This window comes from Cyprinodon tularosa, unplaced genomic scaffold (genome assembly GCF_016077235.1).
Source record: "Cyprinodon tularosa strain WSP-4 unplaced genomic scaffold, ASM1607723v1 ctg104, whole genome shotgun sequence".
Classification (NCBI taxonomy): Eukaryota; Metazoa; Chordata; class Actinopteri; order Cyprinodontiformes; family Cyprinodontidae; genus Cyprinodon; species Cyprinodon tularosa.
The window spans coordinates 1,179,384-1,200,322 of NW_024037827.1; the positions used below are offsets into that span (position 1 = coordinate 1,179,384).

Sequence of the window (20,939 nt, forward strand, 5' to 3'; positions counted from 1 at the left end):
TTATAGAAATTATATTTAGGTTTCTCTGCTCGTCTTTGATCACGTAAGCAAAAAAGTCACATCTATAACCATTACATTTGAGTTAACTTATACACTGCTGAAATTTTTTTTTTAAGTAAGTCATTTTTTTCTGAAAATAAGTAAGTTTTCAGAAAAATTTTTAAATGTTTATTTCCATCTCTTATTTCAAGTGCATAATATCTAATTATCTTATTTTAAGGGTAAAAATGCTCATTCCATTGGCTCCACCCCCACTGTGGTGGAGGTTTGACAGGATGACCCAAATGCAGACACAAAAGCTGAAGATTTGCAGATTTTAATAACAAATAGGGTAACAGAAGCACAAATCCAAAACTACTGAAAACCAGGAATACTCACAACAAGGGGGCAAAGATATGACGACAAATCAGCAAAGAGTGACTAAACAGGAGGAGATTAAATGGGAGAGAGAAACAAAGACCAGGCTAATTAGCAGATTGGGAGCAGGTGTGAACAGAGGAGGCAAGAAGGGAGCTAGAGAAAAGTAGACTGACATAAGAGAAAATACTCAACTCAAATACTATTAAAAATAACTAGAACACAAAAAAGGAAATAAGACCAATAAAAACTCAGAGATAAAACTTTAACAGAACCAAAACCATGAAAAATATGGAGTAAAACCTCTCAATCAATAAGCTTTTTCTTAAGGGTTCTGTATTTTGTGAAAGACTGTTCCGCAAAGCGTCTACCGCTGGCAGAACAATCTTTACGCTCATTTTATCGATTTATCCTTTTTACGATCTTTTATCCTTTAAACAGATAAAAAAGCTTTAAAATGGATCTCAAAATGCACAGAAAATCAGTGGAGTGAAATGTAAATAGAGCTGATTAGGGTTGAAACAGTCAGATTAATCAATAAATGAGATAATCAACTATTTCAGTAATCGATTAATTGTTAATTGGTGTATAGAGACTGTAAAACATGCCTTTAGCTGACGGAGCAACCCACTTAGAGCAGCAAATATATCAAAATAGTAAAAAATATGTAAACATTTTTTATTTAAGATTTAAAAAAAACTTTTTCGATTGTCAATATGCTCTAACCAGAACTCCTCAAGTGGAAAAGTTTTAGTTTACCCTTGTTTAATTTAGTAAAAAAATCTTCTTTAAGGAAACTTTGGTTGTCCAGTTATTAACTGATTAAGTGAAAAAACAATCGACAGATTAATCGATTTGCAAAATAATTGTTTGTTGCAGCCCTAGATCTGATGTTCTCAGACTCTTTTTAGTTAATAGCTGTGCTGCAGCATTTTTGAACAGTCACTAATCCCTAAATATAATCCATAATCTTGTTTGGATTCAATAAAAGGATATATTTACTGTTTCAACATGTACCTTAGTAATAAGGACTTTATTTTAGCTAACTGCCTCAGATGAATTTCAAACCTGCCCCAATTTGACTCCATCTATTTCAACTAATAGCTTTATAATTATCGTTCCAACAAACTGAGCCCAATTCTCAAGATTTATAGAAGCTTTAATCAAATACAAAAAAAAAAACATCTATCCTGTTTATAATGAAGTAGAAAGTAACATAAATTGCAGGAGTCTCTAGGTTTGAATGTCTAGTCTTTCAGAATGGAGGTCCATCAGAATTTAGTTTGAACATAATGTGCAGCAGGTATACATGCAAAAATAGTTCATGGTTATTTATCCAAAGATTAAAACCTTTTTTTATGATCTGCAGTCTATTATTTAGAAGCTTTCATGATTAAAGACCTTTTTATACAAGGAGATATAAAGACCTCTTAGTTTATGTGAAAATGTGTAAAACCTCATTAGAGATGGAGGGCTTTGATATTAGCGAGGCTTCATCTCTTTATTCGCTTGCTCGCTCTTTCATTTATTGTGTTGGTGATAGGGGTGCTTTGAACTTGGATGCAGAGTGTGCTGACTCATTAAAGAGCTTGAATTTGAATTAAAAAACATTCACAAATGCTGCATCCACAATGAGACGGTGGAGTGTGTTTGTTCATCATGGTGCAGGTGCTCCTTTTCCGTTTATTTCATCAAACACTAGCAGGCTGCCTGGTCCACACTGTTACATGGATGTTGATCTGATCAAAACCAGTTGGCTCCTATGGATTCAGCTGACTCCCCATTTATGTCTGCTTTTTTTTTCTTCTTATATTTCCATGCAACATCATATCTTCACTTGTCTATATTATATATTTTTTATATTCTGATATTTATCATCCACATATAATAAGTAGTGATACTGGGTTGTTTCTTAATTTTTCCATTCAATTGTGCTTAAAGGGTAGCCTCGTGAGACCATCCTGATCTCGCGAGCTTTCAAGGTTTCACTCGCAGATCAGTCTGGCTACTTTCCGTTAAAGAAAATTTGGAGCCGTTCACCAAACGAACGTCCAATCAGCGTTGGCTTTGAGGCGGGTTGAGGTGTGACGCAACGAGAAGCGCGACAGTTCAGTCTAAGGAACATGGCGGCTTCAGCCGATGAAACTAGCGTTAGCGTGGCTATCGAGCAAGTTTTATTGGAATTACAGAGTATTTCTTCACTGAAAGAAGAGCAAAACACTGCTCTGGAGGCTTTTCTCAGAGGAAAAGATGTTTTTGCTCTTCTCCCGACTGGTTTGGGCAAGAGTTTGATCTATCAATTGGCTTTTGCCTGGCTTGTGGTTGTGTTTTTGTCGTCGCTCTGTTAGTACATCATATGCTTCGTTGATCTGATTGGTATATTTGGCCCGTCTATCACCAACATAGGCCAATCAGCTAACCAGTATTTTCGCCCCTTCCCAAAATTACTTCAACGGAGGTTTCCAGATGGATATGCGGAGCAAATCCATCTGGCGGAGTCAGGTTACTTAAAGGGATCCAGAGCTAGTGGAACATCCATCCATCCATCCATCATCCATCCATCATCCATCCATCATCCATCCATCATCCATCCATCATCCATCCATATCTGTTACTCTTATCCCTGCTGGGGTCACAAGTGGTGCTAGGCAAGGCAAGGCAAATTTATTTGTATAGCACAATTCAGTACAAAGACAATGCGAAGTGCTTTACATGATTAAAATATAGGGAAATAAAACAGAATCAAAGCAAGTAGGAAAAAAAAAAAAAATAAATGAAATAAAATGGTGCTAAAGCCTATCTCTAGCTGTCAATGGGCAAGAGGCGGGATACAACCTGGACAGGTGACCAGTCTATCGCAGGGCAACACAGAGACAAACAGGACAAACAACCATTCACACACATCTAAGGAGAATTTAGAGAAGCAAACGTCTTTTACATATATTACGTAAGTGTGCATCTGTTGCAGTTATTTGTCTATTTACTGGACAAAAAGACAGGGTTCTGTTTATTGCTCAATTTAATGTATCCTTGCTCTGGATATGTTGTTTGTTTTTTATTGACTCTAATAGCCTTTATATTTTCCAATCTATTTTTCAAACTTTTCTGATGTTTCCTCTACTCATAATACTTCTGTTTATTGTAAATACTATTTTTATCTCTGCAAACTTACCTTAGTTTATTATTCTGCCTTCCCCTATACAGATTTTTTTTTACCATTTAATTGTTTTTCATTAATTGACAAGAATCAATTATAATTGCTCCGGTTTATTTCTTCTTCTTGTGGACAGTGGTTCTTTGGTTTGAAAGAATCTACTCTAACAGCTCTGTTTTGTATTCTATTACACCTTATGTTCAAAATGTAGGTTATTAGTAACCTGCTGCTTTCTCCTTTTCATGTCACATAAAAAGCAACTAGGTTGAGAGCTAATGATGCTTAAAAAAGTCCCCGAGCAGAAACGAAGGTGTTTAGTTATTGTTAGCTGTAATTAATTGCTGCTCTTAGGTTGGCATGTGGTTTTTTTTTCTATAAAAACAGCCACTTAAAATCAATTTACTTCTGTTTTAGACGAACAGAGACTAAAAGAGTTCAGCTCAAGAAACTGTTGAGCATTATCGCTACAAGGGGGAATGTTTGGTGCTTTTTTGGCTCAAACAATCAAGCAAAAATAGAAAAGCACCATTTCATCTGAGTGAAATCAGAAAACCGAATTAACAACAGTGATGTCCCAGCATGTTTTAAATAAACGGTTAAATAACTACAGTACAGAATCTCAACTTAACAGCAGCATCCTCGCCAAAGTCGCAGCTTTGGTGTTACGGTACTTCCTCCACCTCGAACATACTGCACATGGCTGTTCTGTTGGATGGTTTTCACACTTTACTCGAGTTCCACACATTTGCAAACCAGCCCTGCAGGCCGAAGCTGTTGCCACGGCAGGCAACGGTGGACTTAATGCACAGGACGTGGCCAGCATCCTGTCTCCTCGAACACCCTGTCATTCTTGTTAATGAGCGCCGCATGAAATCCGCTGCGCCATCAGGGCTGTGAAATCTCTCCAGTCATTCAGAGGCTGCTCAGCAGATGAGTGGAGCCTGTCTTGCTCTTCTAGCTGAAGGAGGAGGAGGAAAGTGAGACGATCTGCTGATTGTGTATGGAAATGGGAGTGATGGAGTAGAAAAACACCGGCTCTGAGTTAGACAGTGAAAGCTGAAGATCACTAATCAACAGCAAGGGTCTGCTATGCAAATATCCAAACTTTCCAACCTTGGAATTGGGTCTTAACAACGTCCCTCATGACAAAGCTTTTTATAGTCTGTGATTTTCATCCCTCAGCATCATGATGTAAGAGCATAGCTGGTTCTTGCTGTAAGGCTCACTAGGCAGATATAATAATCACTAGATTATTCTATCTGTATCAGACTATAGGATAATTCTGCATTGTCTTTATGAGAGGATTTAAAAAATTTCAGCTATGACCCTGAAAAATGATAACGCCACCGACTGCAGAACCCGCAAAAAGATATATAATTACTTTACTCTTATAGATATATATCAGGGCTCGATATTAACGATCGCCCGGGTCAAGTAGTTTTTATTTTTGGGAGAGTACAAATTTTATTGCATTTGCCCGCTGGGCAAGTGCAATGATCGCAAAAAAAATATATTTATCACTTAAAATTACTTTAAAATCAACGGTATTCGCTGAAATCCGGCGCGAATCAGACAAATTTTTTTCGACTTGGCAGGCTAAAAAACAACAAGGCTATTTTACCCTCCACCCATTTCAACCTAAAAAATTACTGAATTACAAAAAACATTTTAAATACAAACATGTTTCATTGATATACAGGTGCTGGTCATAAAATTAGAATATCATGAAAAAGTAGATTGATTTCAGTAATTCCATTTAAAAAGTGAAACTTGTATATTATATTCATACATTACATACAAACTCATATATTTCAGATGTTTATTTTGTTTAATTTTGATGATTACAAATGACAACAAATGAAAATCTCAAATTCATCATATCAGAAAATTAGAATATTGTGAAAAGGTTCAAAATTGATGGCCCCTGGTGCCACACTCTAATCAGCTAATTAACTCAAACCACCTGCAAAAGCCTTTAAATGGTCTTTCAGTCTAGTTCTATAGGCTACACAATCATGGGGAAGACTGCTGACTTGACAGTTGTCCAAAAGACGACCATCGACACCTTGCACAAGGAGGGCAAGACACAAAAGGTCATCGCTAAAGAGGCTGGCTGTTCACAGAGCTCAGTGTCCAAGCACATTAATAGAGAGGCGAAGGGAAGGAAAAGATGTGGTCGAAAAAAGTGTACAAGCAAGAGAGATAACCGCACCCTGGAGAGGATTGTGAAACAAAACCCCTTCAAAAATGTGGGGGAGATTCACAAAGAGTGGACTGCAGCTGGAGTGAGTGCTTCAAGAACCACCACACACAGACGTATGAAAGACATGGGTTTCTGCTGTCGCATTCCTTGTGTCAAGCCACTCTTGAACCACAGACAGCGTCAGAAGCGTCTTGCCTGGGCTAAAGAGAAACAGGACTGGACTGCTGGTGAGTGGTCCAAAGTCATGTTCTCTGATGAAAGTAAATTTTGCATTTCCTTTGGAAATCAAGGTCCCAGAGTCTGGAGGAAAAGAAGAGAGGCACTTCATCCACGTTGCTTGAAGTCCAGTGTAAAGTTTCCACAGTCAGTGATGGTTTGGGGTGCCATGTCATCTGCTGGTGTTGGTCCATTGTGTTTTCTGAGGTCCAGGGTCAACGCAGCCACATACCAGGAAGTTTTAGAGCACTTCATGCTTCCTGCAGCTGACCAACTTTTTGGAGATGCAGATTTCATTTTCCAACAGGACTTGGCACCTGCACACAGTGCCAAAGCTACCAGTACCTGGTTGAAGGACCATGGTATCCCTGTTCTTAATTGGCCAGCAAACTCTCCTGACCTTAACCCCATAGAAAATCTATGGGGTATTGTGAAGAAGAAGATGCAATACACCAGACCCAACAATTCAGAAGAGCTAAAAGCCACTATTAGAGCAACCTGGACTATCATAACACCTGAGCAGTGCCACAGACTGATCGACTCCATGCCACGCCGCATTGCTGCAGTAATACAGGCCAAAGGAGGCCCAACTAAATACTGAGTGCTGTACATGCTCATACTTTTCATGTTCATACTTTTCAGTTGGCCAACATTTCTATAAATCCTTTGTTTTTATTGGTCTTCAGTAATATTCTAATTTTCTGATATGATGAATTTGAGATTTTCATTTGTTGTCATTTGTAATCATCAAAATTAAACAAAATAAACATCTGAAATATATGAGTTTGTATGTAATGTATGAATATAATATACAAGTTTCACTTTTTAAATGGAATTACTGAAATCAATCTACTTTTTCATGATATTCTAATTTTATGACCAGCACCTGTATATACAAAAATGAATATTAGGAACTAGGGATGCACGATATAATCGGCCCCCTATCGGTATCGGCCTTAAAACTGAATATCGGACATCGGCCACCCCACCGATATTTAACCCGATATTTGATCAGCTTCTGAGTTTCTAAAGTCTAAAAAAATATATATATACTACTTCTTCTTCTTCCTCAAAAACTTCTTTTTTACAGACTTCTAAAGACATTTAAAAACACCATATCAATCTCTTTTACTAATGAAATATTGCTATATGTCAACGTTATGCTACGAAATCCCCCGAAAATTCAAGAAATGTTGCCATATTTTTATATGTTGATATATTGACGCGGTATCGATCTATTTTACTAACAAAATCTCACAAGAATTTGCAAAATATCACAAGAGTTTGTAACAGAACTATGAAATTTCACGAGATTTTGAAAGTAAAATATATCCCAATATCGTGCATCCCTATTAGGAACTATATTTATCAAACATTATACTGAGCAAGTAAAAATTGTTTCTGGGCAAATGAAATGTGAAAGTCACTTGCCCAAAGACCAAGTGGTAAAAACCCTTAACGTCAACCTCTGTAAATTATTATATATATTTTTTTTAAATGACATTTCATTCATTGTAAATGTATTTTTCATTATTTAATTGTGCATTATATGATTTTAATTGTATATTTAAATGTTTCAATCAATCTAACTAGAATTTACAAAAGTGAAAATTTAAAAGGTTCATTTATTTATTCAGTTACTAAACAGGCTGGGTGAGCAGGCTGGAAATATTTTTGTGTTTTTTTGATTTTAGTATTAAACTGAAGTAGAGAAGCATTTCAAAATAAAAGTGTTTAAACTAAAGACAGTTGGGTTATTTTCTATGCTTGAAGCAAAGTGTTTCTTTATCTTTTACTTTGGTTAAAATTGTTATTCCCTCAAAATATATGTACTTAAAACATTTCTATGAGCACAAGAGTTGGTAAATTATCTTTCTTTAAAGGGAACAACATAAGTCTCTAGAATTGCAGAGAGATCCATGGTTGGTATTTTCAGCTTTCTCATTAATGACGTGTTTATTGTAGACATCCAAGGCTTTGTGTGAATAAAATGCGGGTGGATACAGTTCCTAACAGTCAACCTAACTTTCCTTCCTGCTCTTCCTGTCCCACAGGACATCTGTCTCCAGACTAACTTCCCAACCCATCCTGCCCCGACGCCCAGCCACAATGAATTCGTCGCCGCACAGCTCCCACCCCTCTGTCGACATCCTGGAGGAGCTCCAGTTGATCGCTGCACAGAACCTGGAAAAACTGGACATCAACAAATACTATGAGGTCATCCGTGAGCTGGGCAAGGGCACCTACGGGAAGGTGGATCTGGTCATCCACAGAATCCGAGGTAAAGACCAGAGCTGCAGCCCGCAGAAAGCTAAATATTTTCAGCTTTTTCAGTTTATGTTTTCCAACCAAGACCAAGTGAACTAAAAGCCTCCATTGCTGCCTCTCTTAACCTGAAAGAAAATAAAAAATTATACAGATCGGATCATATCTTGTGTAGAGGTTTGTTTAATAAAATTAATTTTAAAAAACTGATTTCAAAATGAAATACTGAATAATATGTGTAACATTTCCTTACCTCCAGAAATTTATTTACCCATGAAATGAAATATTCTGCAAGACTGAAGGTTTAGGTTTTACCATTCCATTCAAAATGAAGATTTGTTATTATTTTATTTATAAGAATTAAAGACTTTGGTTACAAGCCAATTATTTATTCTGACAGTTGAACATGAGCTACATCGGTGGTCTATGATTTAACAGTTTGGTATTTAGTCTGACTTTACCCAACCTCATAATGTTAAAGGCCAAAATGGAGCCCATCTGCTCCGAACCTTTTACGATTCTTGTTAATGAAGCACGAAGGTGAAGCTTCCCTGTCAGTTTTTAATTGGCTTCAGCCTGTAATGGAGATGAAAATTGGTATTTTTCGAGTCACTAAAATGCTCACTTGACAGATGTATTAAAATAAGGAAGAACAAACCTGTGTGGTCTGCTGTCAAAGGAGCGCAGCTTTAATTATCCAACATCCAGAATCTATAAATTAAATCCAGTCAGTTTTGGTAAAAATGGGCTGACAGCCCTAATTTCTGACCTTAAATGAGTTGTTTCATTCACATTTGCTTTAGTCTTCCTTGTTTAAAAGAATCTTTAGCAACAGACTATTGCAGATTTGTAGGAAATTAAAGATACTTTTATTTAAAAAACAAAAAACCTGATTATCTAATCTTCATATGATAGGTGTAAATAAATACACAACCACCAACATTATGAAGTTACAAAGCATTTGCATTTTATTTTGCAGACCCTTTCGGGAATTAAACCTTCACTCCTCATCTCTCGATTTTAATTTAAATGACCTTTGAAATTAACATTTGTGGAAAAATACTCCCAACAGAGTCCCACAACAAGCTTTTCCTGAATTAATTTGTCCTGATTTATGCTTTAGTAGCAACAGGCTCGCAAAAGGTCTTAGAAATTAATTCAGCATTATTATGAAATATCACAGTAGAAGTTTTAATATATGTGAGAAAAGGTAATCAGTAAAACATTGAAATTATCATCTGTGGTATCATGGTTACATAAATTATAAACATGATCATACGCTGCTAAAACATATGAAGGAAACATTGTTTTATTAAAACATAAAAGCATACATATATACTATATGTGACATAAAGTGTTGAATGGTTCTGACCCACATCTTAGCGGAACAGGTTTTAATTATTTTACTGTATGAGTGGGGTGTCCGGACATCTGCTGAAAACTTTAAAGTCGTAGGGAAGTCATATTTAAATTTCAAATCATTCTGGCTTAAACATGTATATAAATGTTCTCTTTATCAGACCATATTGTCCCAAAAGTTAGAAAATTTCTATCTTAAAAAAAAAATCCTGTCTTAAAATCTGTTTAGTTTTTTTTTCCATTATTTTATGTAGGCCAGTTAGTTAAATGTCAGCCTGTACACCTAAATTCATTTTTTCAAAATCATATTTGTTTTAGTTCTAGTGCGCCTAGTGGCTAAAAGTTATTAAATTCAATTTAATTCAGTTTATTTCTACAGCGCCAATTCACAACACATCTCATCTAAGGCTCTTTACAGTTCACCAGATCATACAGTCAAATTGATTAAAAGTTTTCTATCTAAGGAAACCGAGTTGATTGCATTGACTCATTGACTCGAATACAATCCCTCACACTAAGCATGCTTGTAGCGACAGTGGAGAGGAAAAACTCCCTTTTAACAGGAAGAAACCTCCAGCAGAACCAGGCTCAGTGTGAGCGGCCTTCTGGAGAGGCTGACTGGGGTTAGCATTACTTCAAAAGACAATATAAAGTGATGAGACAAAAACTGCTTATAAATGGAATTTTTCAGTGTTATGCTGATGACGAAATACAATTTGTGCCTGTTAATCTTTTAATGAAAGGCCCCTTTATTCCACATATTAAGGTATTTTCTTTCTTAAGTTGCTTTCATGGGATAGATGTCCCACCAAAAGAGCCCTATATCAGACTTTGCAAAACTCAGAGTGTATGTTATGTTTCTGGTGTGATAACTGGACCAGGGTTCCTACAGCATAAGGCAAGTTAAATTCAAGACTTTTTAAGACTTTTTAATGCCACTTGAAATAAAAATTTAAGACCAAATTCACAAGAAACACAAGAAAAACCTGCTTGCGACAACTTAACCCAAAGGTTTATTCTAACATAAACCACTGCACTAATGTTTCAAATGTTGAAAAGCTTCCAATACAGGAAGAAAGCTAAAAACACACAAATGACAGATATATTTTAACAATTATTTAACTGAATTCACAAACCTTGTTTTAGCAGGGAACAAAACAAATCAGTTTTAAAGCCCCAACATAACCAGTGCTAAGTCTTTTTAGCAGCTATTTTTCGTTGTATGGTTTTCTTAGTATGTTTGATTTGGTGATGAGTGGAGGCGTTGCAGAGACAAGGGTGGAACTAAACTGAGAAATACCGGCTGTTTCTCTCTAACTCCATTTTGACGCTTTGTGTTTCGTGCTTCGCATGTGCGACTCCACTGCCTTAATTCCCATCGTTCCGAGCTTGAATGACTTCTTTTACAAAATCCACTGAGCCTCATGGATGTTCCCTGGTTTTAGCCATGGAGAAAACTCTTGGCTGGAGACAATTTTGGTTACATTTACACTTGCACATATTTTCCAGACAAAAAGTTAAGAGTGCATCTCCCAAATGTCCCGGCTGCAACAACGCCTTTATTGGTTCCGCTATCGGGACGGAACCAATAATGGCGAGACTTTTTTTTTTAATAACAAAAAAAAATTGTCAATTTTAACATTTTATTTAGATTACAAAAATAAATCATAATAAAAATAATAATGTTTTATAAAATTAAGACCTACGAAACTCTTATTTAAGACATTTTAATACTAATTAAGGCCTTAGTTTTATTTTGAAGAATTGAATGCCTTTTATAAATTTTTAAGGACCGGCGGGAACCCTGTGGACAAATGTTGAGCTTTTAAAAAAAGGTTGTAGGAGAATTTCTCCTCCCTGTATAAAGAAAAAGGTTCGAGAAGCATAGGACTGCGGGAACTTCAGGAACACCAAAGTAGAGATGTTTAGTGGTAATTAATGGCACAATGTCTGAAAAACCGAACAAAACAAATTAGTTCAAACACATAGTCGTTGTTCCAAAGCATGGCAGTGGAGGGCTGATGATCACAGGAGCTTTTTTTATAGCCACATGATTTGGTTTTTTGCATTCATTGACTGAATCATATGTCATCTCCAAGCCAAACTCTTTTAGACTCAAGTTATGTGAGGTGGTCTGTTGTCAGCTGCAGTCTGGCCCAGACTGGTTCAAAACACAGCAGCAGTAAACATCCAACAGCATGACTGAAAAAAGGTCAGATGTTACAGTAGCCAAGCCAGCTTCCAGACATGAACCTGATTGAATCGCTGTATTAGGTAGGACTATTAAGTCTTTCATAATCTCAGCAGGAACAGATTGCCTCTGTTGACCTTTGCTGAGTGTCTGAACCGTGTAAAATCCACAGTTCGTTTTTCAGAGCTGAGCAGGTGGTAATAGAGAGGTCCCTGATGACACACTAACTGTTGGTGCAGGGAAATTATAGGTCAGCAAGGCACTTCTCCAAGTTATTGTCTGCGATTGTTTTTCCACCATGGTCGTTTTTTCTCACTGCTTTTCCTGTCAGCTGCAGCGAGGAGAAGACGGTGCAAATCAATGCACCTAACTCCATTATGCTGCCTGATATTGCTAAAAGTTAAATGATTTCTTTCTCTTTGGTTTTTCTAATCCTACCCACAGCCGTCCTTTAGGACACTTAAAAACATCACATGACCCCCCCAATGTGAGAACAGATCACATCCTGGACCATTTGAGGATTTTAAATACACTCAGTGTAAATCTCCAGCAAATAAACATCAGGATTTAAGAGTGTGTTTGGATTTTTAATTATTCATCAAGATTTTAATTACTTTCCTTGCAAGCAATTAGGCAGCTGTGACATAAATCCCTGAGTGCTTTCACAGAGCCGAAATCAGCAGCTTACATAACTGTCCTGTCCTGGTTTCCAGGCACAAAAATGGCGCTGAAGTTCCTGAGGAAGAAGACCACCAAGCTGAAGAGCTTCCTGAGAGAGTACAGCGTCTCCCTCTACCTGTCGCCCTGTCCCTTCATCATCAACATGTACGGCATCGCCTTCGAGACGGATGACTTCTACATCTTTGCTCAGGAGTACGCACCGGGAGGGGATCTGTTCGACATTATACCACCACAGGTGAGAGCTGCTGCTCACATTTTTACAAACCGAAAAATCACAACTATCTGAGAATGATTGGTGTTCCAAAAAGTATTTTTTTTGACATATGATTCAAATATCTAACTCCTACCAAAATTAAAAATATCTTAAAATGCAATATTTAGCAGGAATTAGAAAGTCCTGTAAACTATCCTGATTTAGATCTAGGTGTTCAGGCCAAAAATAGACAACTAAGGCCCCGTCCACACGAAGTCGAACCCTGGCCTAAACGCACAAATTTTTCACCAAACCAGCCTCTCATCCAAACGAAGCCGGCGTTTCGGGGGTCTGTAAACGATCTTTTTTTTATTCAGCCTTCAGAGTGGGAAGATTTCGAAACGCCGTTTTCGCGTTTCCATCTTTACGCTCTAACCGCATATTTTTTTTTACACGCATGCGTCATAGCGTCGCCTCTAAACACGCATGCGCGACACATCACAACAACAATGGCGCCGTTGCTGCTAATGCTACTCACCCTGCTGTCGGGCTTACAACACAATCTTCTTCTTCTGGAATATCTCCAGGAAGAACAGAGCAATATAGACGACATAGTTCAGCACCTGAATTTGACTGAACCACGAAAATAGACCCGCAGGGCAACCATGTATAAATATTAGTGCGCATGCCCAACATTTCGTCGCTTATTTTTGCTTTGGCACCACAGCGCCACTTACAGACCTGGCATACATTTTGCAGCGTTTTCATGCATTCGTGTGGACGCTCACATTTATTTTACGTCTCCCTCTTTACGGCAAACGTTTTGGAAAATATCAGCGTTTCGTGTTCGTTTTGACTTCGTGTGGACGGGGCCTAAAAATCAAGCTTTTGATAGCCATTGCATTGACCTAAAAGTATGGCTAATTAACCCTTTTTTCTCTTAGACACTTTTGTCACTCATAAAGTTTGGGATTAAGTTCTCTCTTTCTAATGGTTCAGTTTTTGCAGATCTTCTAATTAGTCTCTTGGGTTGAAGATCCAACACGTTTCGGAAAATAATGTCCAGACGTTTACCCAGATCCTAAAACTTTGTTAGGGATGTTGAAAAGAGACACTGTTATTTTCATATTTGGCAGCCCAATGCTCTCGAAAGGGATGGGTTAAATGCAGTTAAATTTCTCCGATACGAAAGGCCTGAGTTTAGGGTTTCCATCAGAGGATATGCATAATCAAGTAGCGACTGTTCGAAAGATTTTAAACCAAAACTATGGTGAAACACACATTGAATGTCATTAATGTCTCTGTTAAGACTAAAGCTAAATCCAAATTGCTCAAATCAGTAACGCTAGAACAGAAATGTATCAATGGTGGCCATATTAAATTCTAACTGAATAGTGGTCACAGTTAGGAACTAGCTAGGACAAAGAAGCAGTCTCCTTCCTCGCGCCGATGCAGTTAACATAAGGAGCTACTTGCGTCTTTAGCCGCCATTAGGAGAAATAGGCTTTTACAGCATGTATACCCTGTGCGGTTTTCCCCCTGTTCTAGCCGGCTCCAGGATGGGCATGTTCAGCACAAGCTGTAACACCACACTACACGAGGAAGGAGAAAACACTCCCATTTACAACGTTATCAACATGAGCTAAATCCAGGGATGTCTCTAGATTTTTACAGTTGAGAACCCGTGTCAGCAAGAGCTGCTGCTCGCTCGCCATGCTTTCCGCGCAGTTCTGTCCACATAGTTAAAAATGTTCCTAGGTGCTCCTCACAGAGGGGCATGAAGGCCCAAAATGACGCGATTTGGCCGTGTGGACCTCGTCAAGCATAAATAAAGCTTAAAGCTAAAGGCTGTCTGGATTCAGCAGTCTGGAGCTCCTTATTGACCCTGAATAATGTTCTTCAGGTTGACCCTGCAAAATGTTAAAGGATAGGAATTAGGAACAGGATGTAGGAGCTACAATTTGAGGTATTTGGATTTCGTGTAAGTCTAGTTAGTTATATATATATATATATATATATATATATATATATATATATATATATATATATATAGATATATATATATATATATATATATATATATATATATATATATATATATAGATATATATATATATATAGATATATATTAGGGATGCAGCGGTTTATGAAAACCGTCCAAATCGTTCGGTTCGACTGTCTCGGTTCGGTTCGCGTGTGTTGCGTTCGGTTCATGCGCTGGTCCTTTTTCTCATAGGCGAAGCGTTTACACTCCAGAGCAGAAGGTGGCGGTACTGCGACTAAAGCCAACCACCAGTAGTAAACAAGAAGAAGAAGAAGCGAAGCAGCGTAGCCGGGTGTAGCAGAAAAAAATCAGTTGTTGTGGAGAATTGTGTGGGTATGGCGAGTGGGAAAGAACAGGAGTTGGAAGACGTGCCAGCAGCACTTTATAGGTCTGCTGTATGGGACCACTTTGCATTTAGAGTGACCTACGATGACGGCGGAAAGAAAGTTGCGGATAAAAGTGCAACAGTGTGCAAGCATTGTGTTGTTTATGCTAACAGCAACACGACCAACATGTCAGCTTAGAGATTTTCCTAACAATAAAAAAAAAAACCATGACCATGAAACCATGAACCGAACCGAATCGTGGATTTTGTGAACCGTTCCACCACTAATATATATATATATAGTTATATGATAAGAAGGAGCAAACATGCTTTTCTATGATATCCACTCAAAACGTATTCCTTATTTGTTTTGTTTTTTGATATTGTTAGATCTTGTGACACTAGATATGGTCACATTGTCAATGGCGACACAGACCACAGCTCCGTCTGTTTTCCGTTCTGTTTTGTGACCTCATGCTCTCTCTGTCCAGGTTGGACTCCCCGAGGCCGTGGCCAAGCGCTGCGTCCACCAGGTGGCCATTGCCCTGGACTACCTGCACTGCAAGAAGCTCGTCCATAGAGACATCAAACCCGAGAACGTCCTCATCTTCGACACAGAATGCAGGAAGGTCAAGTTGTCAGACTTTGGGATGACGCGTCGTGCAGGCTCTCCGGTGAAGCGAGTAAGTGGAACCATCCCGTACACGGCGCCTGAGCTGTGTGACACCTCACGCCACGAAGGCTTCTGCGTGGACTACAGCACGGATGTGTGGGCATTCGGAGTGCTGCTGTTCTGCATGCTGACAGGAAACTTCCCCTGGGAGAAGGCCATACCGAACGACGCCTTCTACGAAGAGTTCGTCCGCTGGCAGCGTCGCCGGACGGGAACGGTGCCGACGCAGTGGCGCCGTTTCACAGATGAAGCTTTGCGAATGTTTCGCAGGCTCCTCTCCATCGAGCAGCAGCGCCGCTGCTCCGTCAAAGAGGTCTTCAGCTACTTTAACCAGTACTGGATGTTGGACACGGAAAACGGGAACGGCAGTGCGGTATCAGCCAACACGCCCGCTGTAGAAATAAGCTCTTCCTCTTCTGAGGAGGACGTATTGGTGGACAGACTGAAGCAGCAGAGCCTATCGCCTGCATGCATGGCGACGAAGGGAAGCTTCATGATGGACAGCCACTTCTCCTCCTCAAATGGCTCGCCGTCCTCCACTAGTGGGTACGAGCGGGTCAACAGAGACAACAACGAAAGGGGACGCATCTTGGTGACCACGCCCATTGAGATCTGCGTTTAGACGCGTTCTGCTGCTATCTGCTGAAGTTGTCGCTGACATTGAAGATTTCTTCAAGGCGAGGAAGCAAATCTGAAGCGCAGAGAGGGAGGTCAGCGGCGGGAAATGACCGACAGCCTGTTGTAGCTTCACTGCGGATCTTATCATTTCCGATGAAGGATATATCTGAGGAAATGAGCCGTGTGACAATCAAACTGTAGCCTCTGTCTGTGGTTCGTAGTTCAGTCACCGGAGCACTGAGTGAACTCTCTAATCAAGAAAAGCAAAAACCATGAAGGTTTTAAAATAAACACAAAAACAAGACGCCATATATGTTTGAAAAGAATGTGATCGGCTTTGTGTATAAAAGCAACCGTGACTCGTGTTTATCGTCTAGAAGCGTTTCCATGTTTCTGTGAAGTGAGTTTTTATTTATGTCGAATTAATATATTTAGAAGTTGTTTTGTCAGGTGGCAGAGCTGATCTCTATCTGCTATTAAAAATTAGGGGAAAACTTAAGTTTGGTAGAAAGCTTAGAGGAAGCTGGGCTCGTCTGTCATGTTTTTCTTTAGCCGCCATCATGACGTTTCATTAAATTAGATGTTTGGTATGTGGGATGTTTCTATGTGATCACACTTTTCTCCTCCTCCGCCAGTCCTCCATGGTAATGAGCTCTGGGACACTTTCTAAACATTGTTATCTTTTGGGAATTTAATTGACAGAGCGAAAGGTACATTTCCTTTTAGCAAATTAAATCGCAGTTTTGTGATAATGTCTTATTATCCTCTGCTTTAATGAGAAGCAAAAGAACATTGAAAAACTTTGGTTATTTGGATTCAGGGTTTTTTTTCTGACAGAAGAATAAAAGGTTGCCTCTTACCTCGCAGCAGATTTATTTGTAAATTCTGTGAAAAATAGGACAGGAAAGGAGATTTGGACTAAAAGAAAAAGCTAGTAGCTAACTGTCCTTGCAGCATTTTTTTTTTTCTTTCTTCCGGGTTTCATAAAGAGCTTACAGCCTCATCCAAAACAGACATTGATAGAAAACAGAATCTGTGGGACGATGGGATAAAGTTCTTGGGAAATCTGTTTTCTTTTTGTCCATGTGTTGGTGTTTCTTGCATGAAATGACATTATTGTGAAAAAACATTTCCTGAAATAAAAAAAAAACCCAAATAAAAACAACCTCTCATCTTTGTTGCTTACTTTAACCTTTAAACCTTTAATAATTTTACACCGGGCATATTGAGTTTGTCTACTATTACATAGTGTTGCACGGATACTGATACCAGTATCGGGCGGGGCCCCGATCCAGCACTAAAATGGCGGTATCGGCGAGAACCAACAAATAGGGCACCGATACCATTTTGAGAGCCAAAAGTTTATTCAACTATTGTCACCCATTCCACGTAGGCAATACATGTTCTACTGCCCAGCAAACACACACATTTGGGGCCCAAATGGGGCATAGCAGGGCTAATATTAGGGGCCCATTTGGGAACCCCAACTGGCACCCAACTAATTTTGTCCTCAGTTTCCATGGTGGCCCCAAGAGTGTTTGCCCAGTTGGGTTTATGATGGGCCTTGGATGGGCCCTACATTGTGCCTAGCCAGCGATCACATGTGGGAGCTAAATGGGTAAAACTGGGTTTAATATGTGGGGCCTGCTCGGGCTACCCACCTGGGACCCAGCTGTTTTTGTCCTCAGTTTCCATGGTGGCCCCAAGTGTGTTTGCCCAGATGGGTTTGTGATGGGCATTGAATGGGCCCCAGCTTATATCCTGACAAACACAGGTGGTGTCCAGATGGGTGGAAGCAAGGCTGATATTTGGGGCCCATTTGGATTCCCCACATGGGACCCGTCTATTTTTATCCTTTTTAAAATTGACCTCCATTCCCCAAAGGTGCCTATGATGGGATTTGGATGGATCTCATGTGAAAACATGGATTCACTTTGTATTAGTCTTTTTCCTGCTTCACGAAGGTAGGCAACAGCTTGACAAAGCCATGATGGCAATTATTTTACATCCAAGCAGTATGCAGTTTTTCATATATATACTCCCAAGGTGGACAAAAGTAGCGTTTCAAGGACGCGCTCAAAGACTCATTGAAGGCCTTCAACATCGACCACAACACATCGGAGCAGGCAGCTCAAGACAGAGGAATGTGGCGATCTGCTGTCCACAAAAGCGCCAAAGCTTGCGAGGCAAACCGGATCACTGTGGCTGTAGAGGGTAGGCAAGCCAGGAAGATCAGAGCTGCCAATCCTGTACCAGATGCAACCGTTCCCTGTCCGCACTTCCCAAGAGTTTTCCATGCGCAGATTGGCCTGACCAGCCACCTGCGTACTCATAGACTCTAACTTCCCCGACAGTGGTGTTGGATGTTAGCCTGACTTAGTCCTACTCAATTCTAGTCAGAATGAGTCTGATGCTGCTCCATAGAGCTGTGATTATGGGGCGTGTTTCTAATGAACCAGGAAAAAAAAATGCCTCTGCACTCAATTGGATAGACCTACAACCAATAAGAGCAACGGAGTGCGTGACGTATGTTAAGCGACGCATAGTTGTTGTCAACAAAAATCAAAGCGTGCAGTTGCACGCCTATAATAAGAAGATGAGCCTTGATCGCGTTTCTCTGTTCCTCTTTTAAAATTAATTTGCTGTCGATATCTTCTAGAACAGACCTAATAGCAGAATCTAAACACATCAACTCTCCAGCGGCAGCCATTGTTGTTGTTGTCACCCAAGCGTGCTTTGTTGACGCGGTTGATTACGTTACTGTTGATCATCTGTCAATCATCGTATAAAGCCCGCCCTGACAGTTAGATTACTCCGAGATAAAAGCAAATAGCACTTTGACCACAATTTAACATTAGAATAGCAATCCAAAATAGTTAAAAGCTCAAAAAACTTCATTTTACATTATATATATCAAGCTGATCGGGTGAAGCCCATCCATCCATCCATCCATCCATTTTCTATCACTCTTATTCCAAGCGGGGGTCGCAAGGCGTGCTGGTGCCTATCTCCAGCTGTATACGGGCGAGAGCCAGGGTACACCCTGGACAGGTCGCCAGTCCATCGCAGGGCTTGGATGAATCCAATAAATAAAAAAATTCAGCAGATGTCTTAAGAAAACACTACAAAAACATATGTTCTTACTCTCTTGCTGTTCCTGTATCAAATATGAAATGGTGGATTTTGACAAACAAGATGTGAAAGCAGCAGCTATAAGTACATCCTGCTGCGCCGCCATGTTAATTTTGGTTTGGTTGCAGGCTTAGCACCTCTGCAGGTATAAACCACAGTACTCTAATGTGATTGGCTGTGGTTGGGTCAGTCTTGAAAGGTGAAGCAGGAGCAGATGGACTCAGAAATACAGCGAGAATTCAGCCCAAAGGTGAGGTTAGAATCTTCAAATGACAAGCCATCTATCTAATCCCTCTTAGAATTACTGACTAACTTTTAACATGTTTTAATTGTTAATTTTACAGTTCATCTCCCAGTCTTTAAGGTAGGAAGGCCTTCTTGCAATCACTCTGTTTCGTTCCCTCCATACAGATTCAAGCAGGACTTCAGCTTGGTCACTCTAAAATGTTATTACTTTCAGTCTAAGAAACCATGTCGATAAAAATAAAACTTTTAAATCTGATGCTTTGTTTTCCCGCCGCTCAATCAACCAGCATCCGAGCTGTAGAAAGTGTAGAATGAGAACAGATAAAGGGGCTTCTGTGTTGCATTTTTTCCTTGTTCCTCTTATTGTGATATTTCTGGTGAAAGCAAAGATTCCCTCCCTGTGAAGTCAGCGTTCTCCCAGCAGTTCGCTCAGATGATAAAAACATCAGAGGAGATAATGCCACCATGCCCTGTTAGTCCACAGGCATTTCTCTCCGTTCATTAAAAATAAAACGAGGCAAACAGAATAGCAGAGCTGGACTGCAGGACTTTGAAGTTCGAAATGATTGATGTGGCGACTTGATGGTAGATTTTCATTGCTTTTCTTTCTGTGCACTTGAAGCCAACATATTCACTTCTACGTCAGAATTTAAACATTACAAAGCAACATAATATATTTTGAGCAACAAATTGTTGAGATATAATTCCTTTTTACTTTAAAAAGCTTCAATATTCTTCAAATTATTACACAAAACTAATGATTTTTTGTTATACTACGGCATAAAATAAAAGCCAAAACACTGTGAAGTCAAACTCAGGTTTTAGAGTAAACATTTCCTGTATTACATCATCCATTAAGACACGTTTAGGGTGGCATGTAACGCACAGCTTCAGATTTAAAACCTTGCTAGAAGCTAAATTACATAAGACTCCCACCCAAGTAGATTCAGATCCAAAGTTACAGTTTAAAAAACAACCGTACATCATCAGACCTACCAGTCTGAAGGCTTTTAATGCAGATGTACAGCATCTATAAATGGATGCCCTCTGCACACTAATAGAAGAAGCAGGGTGAGTCTTTTGCTGTCAGTTCAATAAAACAGAGTCTGTTTACTCAGATCTGAAGGAGGGAGGAAGAACGAATCCCGTGCAGTTTAGCTGGGGAGAGAAACATCAAGCAACGCTGCCTGTTCAGCATGGTAATTAGAGCTGAGACCTTCATTCGCTGATCTCTGCGTTTCTCTGAAGCAGCATTTCTGTTTCTAAGAGCAAGGAGTCGCTG

At 39.3% G+C, this 20,939-nt stretch overlaps 1 protein-coding gene across 1 annotated transcript in view; it reads left to right on the forward strand.

Moving 5' to 3' along the window:
• Positions 1–17,444, forward strand: part of LOC119781902 (serine/threonine-protein kinase SBK1-like) — a 33,451-nt gene extending 16,007 nt beyond the window's left edge. Inside the window, exons 2-4 of the mRNA XM_038282522.1 lie at positions 7,985–8,211; positions 12,459–12,661; positions 15,480–17,444. Of these exons, the coding sequence (XP_038138450.1) occupies positions 8,040–8,211; positions 12,459–12,661; positions 15,480–16,283 (1,179 nt within the window). The 5' untranslated portion in view covers positions 7,985–8,039 and the 3' untranslated portion in view covers positions 16,284–17,444. The remainder of the gene's footprint in view (positions 1–7,984; positions 8,212–12,458; positions 12,662–15,479) is intronic.
• The last annotated feature ends 3,495 nt before the right edge of the window (positions 17,445–20,939 follow it).